The 12,402-nt window shown below is 50.8% G+C and overlaps 1 protein-coding gene across 4 annotated transcripts in view; it reads right to left on the reverse strand.

Annotated features, from left to right (window-relative positions):
- CHERP (calcium homeostasis endoplasmic reticulum protein) overlaps window positions 1–12,342 on the reverse strand; it is a 21,629-nt gene extending 9,287 nt beyond the window's left edge. For 3 of the 4 annotated variants that reach the window (XM_071577808.1, XM_071577806.1, XM_071577807.1), the window contains exons 1-7: window positions 12,258–12,342; window positions 11,968–12,141; window positions 10,718–10,899; window positions 3,214–3,351; window positions 2,084–2,235; window positions 670–781; window positions 278–367 (exon numbers count right to left, since the gene is read on the reverse strand). In XM_071577808.1, coding sequence (XP_071433909.1) covers window positions 278–367; window positions 670–781; window positions 2,084–2,235; window positions 3,214–3,351; window positions 10,718–10,899; window positions 11,968–12,141; window positions 12,258–12,282 — 873 coding nt within the window. In that variant the 5' untranslated portion in view covers window positions 12,283–12,342. The remainder of the gene's footprint in view (window positions 1–277; window positions 368–669; window positions 782–2,083; window positions 2,236–3,213; window positions 3,352–10,717; window positions 10,900–11,967; window positions 12,142–12,257) is intronic. The other variant, XM_071577811.1, reaches the window with a different exon arrangement.
- Between the last annotated feature and the right edge of the window lie 60 nt (window positions 12,343–12,402).

Here is a 12,402-nt window from a genome sequence, read left to right on the forward strand (position 1 = left end):
TAAAGCCATAGTTTCTTGTTTCTTTTTGACCAAACATTCATTTCCATGAAAGATACTGTCCAGTATGTACAGGACTGTATCAGTCTGTATCCTGCATCCAGGATTATTGTTTGAAATAACAAGGTTGCATTTTACATTAATTTTAATGTAAAATAATGTAATAAACTACTTCAAGTGAGTCAGGAAATTAATTTTTCCTTTTGAAAGGTTTAACATTTCCTAAATTTGTTTTCAATATATATATATAAATAATAAAACTGTTATTTTTGTGGCTAACCTGGTACTGGCCAAGTCCAAGAGCTGGGCTCTGTAACTGCTGAATAATGGACTCATCAAAGTACCCATTTTTCTCCCACAGTTGAAGAAGCTGCACAAATTCAAGAGTGAAAAGTTTTTAGAAAGGGTGAACGATCAAAGGAAAACTGAGGCACAGCATTTTTATGTCTCCAGCTTTTCACAAGACCTTGGATTTCAACAGTTATTTTTGCACCACTGAAGATTCAGACCCATCCATCATCATCAACTTTTAAATAAAACTCAGGTATTTTTAAGTTCTAGTTCAAACAATCAGACCAGAAAAATCTCAGTGGTCTTTCTTCTATTTGTGAATTTGCATAGCACCAACCTAACAAAGCAGAACTCACAGTTAAACCAAAACCAGATACTCACTCTGGCAATTTTTTGTTGCTTATCCTCCTCCACTGCCAGAAAACTGGTGCAGTAAATGGGCACAACCACCTTCTGCAAAGCAGCCAAGAGATCTCGTGCTTGCTTCCGTTGGCTGCAGGAAAGGAATGAGAAGAGTTACCTTCTCCACTCTAACACTGAGGGCATTGGAACAGTCAAATCATCTCAACCTCTTCTATACTAAAAGTACTGGATTCATAACATACAGAGTTCTCTCCTTTACACTTTTGCTGTTTTGTGTTCAGTTCTGGGCCCCTCAGTTCAGGAAGGATCTTGAGGGGCTGGAGCGGGGCCAGAGAAGAGCAACGAGGCTGGAGAAGGGACTGGAGGTGGCACTGAGTGTCCTCTGAAACACCTCCAGGGACAGAGAATCCAACATGTCTTGATCCAACCCCACTGTGATCACCAGCCCAGGGCACAGAGTGCCAGAGTGATCCCAGTGGGGTTGGACCAAGGGTTGGACTTGATGATCTCAGAGGTCTTTTCCAACCCAATCCATTCTATGACTCTATGGATGTGGCACTGAGGGAGAATCCACCATGTCTTGATCCAACCCCACTGTGATCACCAGCCCAGGGCACTCAGTGCCCTGGGCTGGTGATCCCAGTGGGGTTGGATCAAGGGTTGGATTTGATGATCTCAGAGGTCTCTTCCAACCCAACTGAGAAGAGCAACGAGGCTGGAGAAGGGACTGGAGCACAAGTGCTGTGGGGAGAGGCTGAGGGAGCTGGGGGTGTTCAGCCTGGAGAAGAGGAGGCTCAGAGGTGACCTCAGCACTGTCTGGAACTCCCTGAAGGGAAGTTCTGGCCAGGTGGGGGTTGGTCTCTTCTCCCAGGCACTCAGCAATAGGACAAGGAGGGCTCAAGCTCTGCCAGGGGAAATTGAAGTTGGAGATCAGAAAGAAATTCTTTGCAGAGAGAGTGCTCAGGCATTGGAATGGGCTGCCCAGAGAGGGGGTGGATTCCCCATCCCTGGAGGTTTTTAACCTGAGCTTGGCCGTGGCACTGAGTGCCATGATCTGGTAAAGGGACTGGAGTTGGACCAAGGGTTGGACTCGATGATCTCAGAGGGCTTTTCCAACCCAATCCATTCTATGATTCTGTGATCTCAACTTCTTCTATACTAAAAGTAGTGGATGCATAAAAAACACAGTTCTCTCCTTCACACTTTTGCTGTAAAGTCTTATCTGGAGGGAAAATACCCAAAGTAGGTGAAAGCCAAATCTGATCACTAAAGCACTGGATGAATCTTTGTGCCAACTGTGGACATTTTAATACAGCTGATAAAAACAATTAATAATATTAAAAAGTGATTAGTCAAACTAACATGGGACCTATGAGAGAGACCTCATCAAATTAATCAAAAGGGCAAAGCAAACCCCCCAATTAAGTCTTACCAGTGATGCAAAACATCATTGATTAAGTAGATGAGGTGCAGGCGCAGCTCAAAGTGAGCCCCCTCTGCCGTGATCCGGTTCCGCAGGTGCCCGGCCATCAGCTCACAGTGTGCAGGAGACTTGGCATTACTGAACATCCAGTTCTTGCCAGCCTTGCAAAAGCAAAGTTTAAATGTTTTCAGTCAGTCTAATGTGTTCACATGACATGGGCTTCCTACAGCTCTGAGATATCTGCAAGAAGGGCAGTTTTCAGGGAACAGCTTTCACCTTACCTGCCACACAGCACAGCAAAAAAGCTGCTGTTGTACCTGTACAATCTTAAAGCTGCTGCTGTACCTGTACAATCTCAAATAAAGCTGCTGTTGTACCTGTACAATCTCAAATAAAGCTGCTGTTACACTGTGCAATCTCAAATAAAGCTGCTGTTGTAACTGTACAATCTCAAAGCTCTTGTTGTAACTGTACAATCTGAAATAAAGCTGCTGTTACACTGTACAATCTCAAATAAAGCTGCTGTTGTAACTGTACAATCTCAAAGCTCTTGTTGTAACTGTACAATCTCAAACAAAGCTGCTGTTGTACTGTACAATCTCAAATAAAGCTGCTGTTGTAACTGTACAATCTCAAACAAAGCTGCTGTTGTACTGTACAATCTCAAATAAAGCTGCTGTTGTAACTGTACAATCTCAAACAAAGCTGCTGTTGTACTGTACAATCTCAAAGCTGCTGTTGTACTGTACAATCTCAAATAAAGCTGCTGTTGTAACTGTACAATCTCAAAGCTGCTGTTACACTGTACAACCTCAAATAAAGCTGCTGTTGTACTGTACAATCTCAAATAAAGCTGCTGTTGTAACTGTACAATCTCAAAGCTCTTGTTGTACTGTACAATCTCAAATAAAGCTGCTGTTACACTGTACAATCTCAAATAAAGCTGCTGTTGTAACTGTACAATCTCAAAGCTCTTGTTGTACTGTACAATCTCAAACAAAGCTGCTGTTGTACTGTACAATCTCAAATAAAGCTGTTGTACTGTACAATCTCAAACAAAGCTGCTGTTGTACTGTACAATCTCAGAACTGAACAAGCCCACAGCACTCCCCACCCCTCAGCACATTCACATCACTTACTGAGATTGCATCTTTCGTACAAGTGTCAATTATTGGCTGCAACAAGTTGTCAAATTCGTTCATATCTAACTGGGTTTCCTCCAAAACCTTTTGCATTTGTTGCTCAATTGCCAGGGCCACTGCTGATGTGACTTGTTCCTGAAAAAAGAACCCAAAACTTTATTATATCCAACATTATTTTAAAGAATGACTCTGCTGTGTCCCTGTTCTCTTGGACATAAGTAACTGTTTTGAAGATCAAGACATTTCACAAGCAACATGACAATATAAAAATATTCCTGTTATTTGGTTTGGAGAAGAAAAGACTCTTCACATTCTTCAGGAAAAGCCCAGTTCATTTCCACATCTACAATCTATTGTGGAGAAAAAACAAATTGCAGGAAGCTCCCAAATGTAAGGAAAGTAACCAAGGCACAAGGATCAGTTCAGTTTGGCACCCAGTGGCTTTAACAGCAAAACATCTCCTGCAAAAACCAACCAGTTGATGGCACACCATTCTCTTCCACCCTGTCCTAGTTCAGCAGGAGGGACCAGCTAACCCTGTGTGAGGGTGATCAAAGCTGTGTATTCTACCCCCTCTATTCATTCCCAAGGACAATGGGCCATTAGCAGCAGCTGCCCAGGGAGCCATTATCACTTCACACCCAGCCTGAGGGGGGCGGAGCTGCTAATGGGCCATCAACAGTTCAACACCCCCTGGCTCCCAGAGTTAATCACCCATTGTGTGAGTCCCCGCCCAGGGGGAGGGACTGAGAGCTCCCTGAGGGTACATAAGGGGTGGGTAAGAAGACCTCGGGAACTTCTTGTCGGATCCAGAGCAGCAGCAGGACCTCGACAGGAGGAGATCACCGCTCTCGCCCAGACCACAGCCCTCGCCTGCACCAACAGGTTTTTCTTTTCCTTTTGCTCTGGACTTGGGGGAGCCACAGGAGTCTCAGCACAAGGGCAAACAAACCCCCCTTGGGTTTGTGCCCCAGGACACTGGGTTGTACTGCTGGGGTATTGTGAGTTGAAAGCAATTTCCCTTGTGTGTCAGTGTTGTTATTGTAATATTATTATTAAATTTTAGCTCTGACTTTTAATCTCTCTCGTGGTGAGTTCATTTCCCCTGCTGGTTCACCTTCAAACCAGCACATCTATTGGCGCCCAACGTGGGGCCACGAGAGAGAAGTCAGAATTACAATTTCATTTTGTGTATTTGGATACAGAAACTCCCTGACTACCATGTTGCTTGATGTATTCATGTGGATGCTGTATCTGGGCCTGTTCATATTTCGACACATGGGGAACCATGTGCCTGTTTTGATGCTCTCTTTAATACCAGGGAGAAGGATCAAAATTGCTTTATTAATATACTATGTTTATGTTGTCATAACATCAGAAGCAATGAATTTCATTGTGAATGTATATTCAGTCTGGTGTGCCTGTCCTGGTTTGGGTTGTTACCTCTGGGGTCTCATTAAAAATAGCACCCAGACTGTGGGGAAAACAGGCGGAGATGGTTACTTCCACCTTTTCACCTCTGCTACAACAATCATTGAAAATATTGAGCTTCCTTTTGATGTTAGGGACAGCATAATCCTACTGTTAGTGCTGTTAGTGTTGCTTTGTCTCCTCTGTACTGTATACACCATGTTTAGGGTCAGAACTGGGCTCTCTAAGGAGACTTGCTGGAGGCCTGCCCTGGGAGCGGATGATGTTGAGTGGCACGGGAAGTGGGAAGATATGGGCCAGTATTTGGAGACCTTCTCTCCCCAAATGATCTGGAAATTCACCCCAGAACAACTGCAGGACCCTGCCAAAATGCTAAGCTATGTGAAAGGAAGATGCTCTGGTAGTCCCAGAGAGGTGCAGCTCACAGCAACCTGCTGGGCCCTGGCCACTGCCTACCGCACACTGCTTGGGGTGGTACAGCATCATCAGGAGGAGGAGAAAAGGAGCAAATCCACAGGTACCATGTCCACCCAAACCACGGCTGAGCCAGAGAGGAAGAGAGATACATCAACCAGCAGCATGTCCACCCAGACCATGACTGAGCCAGAGAGGAAGAGAGATACATCAACCAGCAGCATGTCCACCCAGACCATGACTGAGCCAGAAAGGAAGAGAGATACTTCAACCAGCACCATGTCCACACAAACCATGGAGGAGCCAGAAGGACAACAGAAACCAATAGCAGTTGCCCCTGTCCAGAAAAGAAAATCAAAGACCAAATCAGTTCGTATAGCGCATGATGAGGAAGAGTCAGGACCTTCATCTCAAGCAGAAGAAATGGAGCCAGAAATAATCACCCGGTCCCTATCCCTGGGAGAGCTGCGTGAGCTCCGGAGAGAGTTCACACGACAGGCAAATGAGTCCATCTTGACCTGGCTACTTCGAATCTGGGATGCTGCAGCCAATGATACAATTCTAGATGGGAGTGAGGCAAGGCAGCTAGGATCCCTTTCTCGAGATGTTGTCATTGATCAGGGCATTGGAAAGAGACAGGAAACTCTCAGCCTCTGGCGGCGACTGTTGTCAAGCGTGAGGGAGAGATATCTTTGTAAGGAGGACCTCCACGTACAGCAAGGACAATGGAACACGATGGAACAAGGTATCCGGTGCTTAAGGGAATTAGCCGTACTGGAGATAATCTTTTCAGAGGATGAGAGATTCCCTAAAAGTCCAGATGGTGTCCAGTGCACATCCCAGATGTGGTTAAAATTTGCACGACTTGGGCCAGAAATGTATTCTCGCTACCTTGCAACATTGCAGTGGAGAGAGGGAGAAGACAAGGTGGGTGCACTGGTCAGCAAACTCAGGATTTATGAAGACACTGTCACTGCTCCATTACGAGCCCACGTATCAGCTGTGGAAACAAAACTGGCTGAACTGGAAGAGAAGATTAAGGAAGGACTCTTCCATATCTCTCCAGAACAAACGAGAGTCTCTGCCATCAGAAGCAGGCGTCTTCCAGCTAAGGAGAAAGGGTACACTCCACGCGGCAATCTGTGGTTTTACCTCCATGAGCATGGAGAAGATATGAAGAAGTGGGATGGGAAACCCACCTCTTCCTTAGCAGCTCGGGTACGTGAATTGCAAAGAGGCACAACTAACACAGGGAATTCTTCAAGGTTGAAGGCTGCTCCGGTCTCTCGTGGGCAAGGCTCCAGACAGTATAGGAATGATGATGTTATGCCCGATCCTCTTGAAGGAACCTCCCGGTCATATTCACAGGGAGAGCGCAGTGAATACCATGACCAGAATTAGGGGGGCCCTGCCTCTAGCCAGGTAGAGGAGAGGGACAATCGGGTTTATTGGACTGTGTGGATTCGGTGGCCTGGCTCATCAGACCCACAGAAATACAAAGCTTTAGTGGACACTGGGGCACAATGCACGTTGATGCCATCAGGATACGTTGGGGCAGAATCCATCTCTATTTCTGGGGTGACAGGGGGATCCCAACAGCTGACTGTACTGGAAGCTGAAGTCAGCTTGACTGGGAAGGAATGGCATAGACACCCCATTGTGACTGGTCCAGAAGCCCCATGTATCCTTGGCATAGACTACCTGAGGAATGGATATTTCAAAGACCCAAAGGGACTGCGTTGGGCCTTTGGCATAGCTGCTGTGGAGACAGAGGAAATCAGACAGCTGAGCACCTTGCCTGGCCTCTCAGAGGACCCCTCTGCTGTGGGACTGCTGAAAGTTGAAGAACAATTGGTACCGCTGGCCACAGCCACGGTGCACCGTCGGCAATACCGCACTGACCGAGACTCTGTGACCCCCATACACAAGATGATTCGTGAGCTGGAGAGCCAAGGGGTGGTCAGCAAGACTCACTCACCCTTTAATAGCCCCATATGGCCAGTACGAAAGTCCAGTGGAGAGTGGAGGCTGACGGTGGATTACCGTGGTCTCAATGAGGTCACACCCCCCCTGAGTGCCGCCGTGCCGGACATGCTGGAGCTTCAGTATGAGCTGGAGTCCAAGGCAGCCAAGTGGTATGCCACCATCGACATTGCCAATGCCTTTTTCTCCATTCCGTTGGCAGCAGAGTGCAGGCCGCAGTTCGCTTTCACCTGGAAGGGGGTGCAGTACAGCTGGAATCGACTGCCCCAGGGGTGGAAACACAGTCCCACCATTTGCCATGGACTGATCCAGACTGCACTGGAAAAGGGTGAGGCTCCAGAACATCTACAGTACATCGATGACATCATTGTATGGGGGAACACAGCAGGGGAGGTTTTTGAGAAAGGAAAGAAGATAATCCAGATTCTCCTAAGAGCTGGTTTTGCCATTAAACGAAGTAAGGTCAAGGGACCTGCTCAGGAAATTCAGTTCCTAGGAGTGAAGTGGCAAGATGGGCGTCGCCAGATTCCAACAGAGGTGATCAACAAAATAGCAGCTATGTCCCCACCGACCAGCAAGAAGGAAACTCAGGCTTTCCTAGGTGCCGTGGGCTTTTGGAGGATGCATATCCCTGAGTACAGTCAGATTGTAAGCCCTCTCTACCTTGTGACACGGAAGAAAAATGATTTCCAGTGGGGCCCTGAACAACAACAAGCCTTTGAGCAGATTAAACAGGAGATTACCCATGCAGTAGCCCTTGGGCCAGTCAGGACAGGACAGGATGTGAAGAATGTGCTCTACACTGCAGCCGGGGAGAATGGCCCATCCTGGAGCCTCTGGCAGAAAGTACCTGAGGAGACTCGAGGACGACCGCTGGGATTCTGGAGTCGGGGATACAAAGGATCTGAGGCCAGCTACACCCCAACTGAGAAAGAGATCCTGGCAGCTTATGAAGGAGTTCGAGCCGCCTCAGAAGTGATTGGCACTGAGGCACAGCTCATCCTGGCACCCCGACTACCAGTGTTGGGCTGGATGTTCAAAGGAAAAGCTCCTTCTACCCATCACGCCACTGATGCCACATGGAGTAAGTGGATCGCTCTGATCACACAGCGAACCCGGATAGGGAATCCTAATCGCCCTGGGATTTTGGAAATCATCACTAACTGGCCGGAAGGTGAGAGTTTCGGATTGTCCTCTGAAGAAGAAGAGGAGCAGGTGACACGAGCTGAGGAGGCCCCACCATATAACCAGCTACCAGAAGAGGAGAAGCGATATGCTCTCTTCACAGATGGCTCCTGCCGCATTGTAGGGACAAGCCGGAAATGGAAAGCAGCTGTATGGAGTCCTACACGTCGAGTTGCAGAAGCGACTGAAGGACAAGGTGGATCAAGTCAGGTTGCAGAGCTGAAAGCTGTTCAGCTGGCTTTGGATATCGCTGAACGAGAGAAGTGGCCAAGACTCTACCTTTACACTGACTCGTGGATGGTGGCCAATGCTTTGTGGGGATGGCTGGAACGTTGGAGAAAGGCCGGCTGGCAGCGCAAAGGGAAACCCATCTGGGCGGCTGAGATGTGGCAGGACATCGCTGCCCGGGTAGAGAAGCTGAGTGTGAAGGTCCGTCACGTAGATGCTCATGTACCCAAGAGCCGGGCTAATGAGGAGCATCGTAACAACGAGCAGGTGGATCGAGCTGCCAGGATTGAAGTCTCTCAGGTAGATCTGGATTGGCAGCATAAAGGTGAATTGTTTCTAGCCCGATGGGCCCATGATGCCTCTGGTCATCAGGGCAGAGATGCGACATACAGATGGGCTCGTGACCGAGGGGTGGATCTAACCATGGACAGTGTCTCACAGGTTATCCATGACTGTGACACATGTGCTGCCATCAAGCAGGCCAAGCGGGTGAAGCCTCTATGGTATGGTGGACGATGGTCGAAATACAGGTATGGGGAAGCCTGGCAAGTTGACTACATCACACTTCCCCAAACACGCCAAGGCAAGCGCTACGTGCTGACCATGGTAGAGGCAACCACTGGATGGCTGGAGACATACCCCGTATCTCACGCCACTGCCCGGAATACCATCCTGGGCCTTGAGAAACAAGTCCTTTGGAGACACGGCACCCCAGAGAGAATAGAGTCTGACAACGGCACCCACTTCAAGAACAGCCTCATAGACACCTGGGCCAGAGAGCACGGCATTGAGTGGGTGTATCATATCCCCTACCATGCTCCAGCTGCCGGGAAAGTTGAGCGATGTAATGGACTGCTGAAAACAACCTTGAAGGCGTTGGGTGGGGGAACTTTCAAACACTGGGAGCTGCATTTGGCAAAGGCCACCTGGTTGGTCAACACCCGGGGCTCCATCAATCGAGCTGGCCCTGCCCAATTAGAACTCTTGAATACTGTAGATGGAGATAAAGTCCCTGTGGTCCATATGAGAGGTATGTTAGGAAAGACTGTTTGGGTGAGTCCCACCTCAAACAAAGGCAAACCCATCCGAGGGATTGTCTTTGCTCAAGGGCCTGGTTGCACTTGGTGGGTAATGCAAAAAGATGGAGAAACACGATGTGTACCACAAGGGGACCTAATTTTGAGCGAGAAGAGTTTGTAATGTTTCATCGTATATATGTGTATATATATGTATAGGTAAAAAGGGAATTAATTTGGGAATGACTAGATGGAGTAGAATAAGGGGTGGATAATGTCCTAGTTCAGCAGGAGGGACCAGCTAACCCTGTGTGAGGGTGATCAAAGCTGTGTATTCTACCCCCTCTATTCATTCCCAAGGACAATGGGCCATTAGCAGCAGCTGCCCAGGGAGCCATTATCACTTCACACCCAGCCTGAGGGGGGCGGAGCTGCTAATGGGCCATCAACAGTTCAACACCCCCTGGCTCCCAGAGTTAATCACCCATTGTGTGAGTCCCCGCCCAGGGGGAGGGACTGAGAGCTCCCTGAGGGTACATAAGGGGTGGGTAAGAAGACCTCGGGAACTTCTTGTCGGATCCAGAGCAGCAGCAGGACCTCGACAGGAGGAGATCACCGCTCTCGCCCAGACCACAGCCCTCGCCTGCACCAACAGGTTTTTCTTTTCCTTTTGCTCTGGACTTGGGGGAGCCACAGGAGTCTCAGCACAAGGGCAAACAAACCCCCCTTGGGTTTGTGCCCCAGGACACTGGGTTGTACTGCTGGGGTATTGTGAGTTGAAAGCAATTTCCCTTGTGTGTCAGTGTTGTTATTGTAATATTATTATTAAATTTTAGCTCTGACTTTTAATCTCTCTCGTGGTGAGTTCATTTCCCCTGCTGGTTCACCTTCAAACCAGCACACACCCCTAATCAGATCCAGCTCAGAATGCCACACACTGGAATGTCTTGCAGATCCCAGCAAGCTGCAGCATTAAACCAAGATTAAAGCAGACACAATTTGTTCTGCTCTAAAACCAAGAAAGTTTTTCAGAGTAAATAAGAAGCTTTTAATCACAGCTCAATCTTGCCTGCACCTCAGACACATCCATTCCAGGGAGGTGATGGCATTTACCACAGCAGAAAAAGGAAAGCATTATTCCCTCTACCCACCCCAGCAAAACACCCTCTCCTCCTCCTCCCCTCCTCACTCCTACACCCCCTGCAGCCTGGGATAAACCAGGTGAGTGTTTCCCTCAAACCAACCTGTCTCATAGCAAGGAGGTGCTGCTCCTGCTGCTGCAGGTTCCACTGACTCTGCTGGATAAGCTCCTCCACGGAGGGCGTGCCCTGCGGGGCCGGGAGGGGCGCAGCCGGCGGGAGCGAGGGCTGGGGCAGGGGCTGGATCTGGGCAGAAGCCTCCAGGTCTTGGCTTTGCTTGCACAACACTACCAGACAGCAAATTTGGAAAGTAAACCTCCCGAAGAAACAGCCAGACCACGGGTGAGAGAATGGGGCTGGCTCCAAAGAGACCCTCACTCAGAGGGTGTCCAGAACTGCCTGGACAAGGCTCTCAGGCACACGGTGGGATTCTTGGGCTGTCTTGCACAGGGCAAGGAGTTGGACTCGACGACCCCGACAGGTCCCTTCCAACTCAGGATATTCCACGATAAACGCAAAATCGCGAGTGGATGGTGCTCAAGAGGAGAGTCAGCAACTCCTTGGGCACTTCCAGAGGAACAACTCCGGCACAAGCGCGGCCCCGGGGCGGGAGCGATCCGGGTGCCAAGCTCGGTGTCCCCAGCTCTGTGTCCCCAGCTCTGTGTCCCCAGCTCTGTGTCCCCAGCTCTGTGTCCCCGAGCTCTGTGTCCCCAGGCCGGTGTCCCCAGCTCTGTGTCCCCGAGCTCTGTGTCCCCAGGCCGGTGTCCCCAGCTCTGTGTCCCCAAGCTCTGTGTCCCCAAGCTCTGTGTCCCCCCGCTCGGTGTCCCCAGCTCTGTGTCCCCAGCTCTGTGTCCCCGAGCTCTGTATCCCCCGCTCTGTGTCCCCAGCCCGGTGTCCCCGAGCTCTGTGTCCCCCCGCTCTGTGTCCCCAGCCCGGTGTCCCCGAGCTCTGTGTCCCCCCGCTCGGTGTCCCCGCTCTGTATCCCCCGCTCTGTGTCCCCAACCCGGTGTCCCCCGCTCTGTGTCCCCGAGCTCTGTGTCCCCAGCCCGGTGTCCCCGAGCTCTGTGTCCCCCGCTCTGTGTCCCCAGCCCGGTGACCCCGCTCTCTGTCCCCCAGATCTGTATCCCCCGCTCCGTGTCCCCGCTCCGTGTCCCCCCGCACCTCCCGCTCCCCCCGCCCGGCTCCAAACCCACCCCGGGGCAGCGCTCACAAACTCCCCGGCGCTCAGAGCACAAGAAGAGGCTGCAAACCGGGCCCGGCGGGGCAGGCGAGGTGGGAGGGACAAAAGTGTCCCCGCGGCCGGGCCCGGGGGTGGCGGGAGAGGCCCCGGGCCGGCCCCGACCCGCCCCACTCACGCTGCTGCTGCTCCAGGGCCAGCTTGTACTTGTAGTAGCCGTAGAAGTCGCCGCCGAAGAGGAAGGAGAATTTGGGGTTCTCCTTCTGCTTCTCCATCGTCATCTTCTCGAACTCGGGCCCGTTCCGCGCCACGAACTGCGCCAGCTTGTCGATGACATTCCGCAGCTCCTGGTCTGTGGGGAGGCGGCGCCGTTAGTCCCCGCGGTCCCCGCTCGCTCCCCGTTCCCCCGACACCCCCCGATACCCCCCGAGTCCCCCCGATCCCGACCCGGCCACGCCGCTCCCTCACCCTCGGGCGGCAGCGGCATCTCCATGGCCGCGGTCCCGGGGCCGCTGGGCCGCACCGCACGCACCGAGCGCGACACCCGCGCGGCCGCGCTTTACGGCGCCGTCGCTATGGAGACGGCGCGCGGCGCAGGTCACGTGACAGCCGC

Source organism: Pithys albifrons, chromosome 27, assembly GCF_047495875.1.
Source record: "Pithys albifrons albifrons isolate INPA30051 chromosome 27, PitAlb_v1, whole genome shotgun sequence".
NCBI lineage: Eukaryota > Metazoa > Chordata > Aves > Passeriformes > Thamnophilidae > Pithys > Pithys albifrons.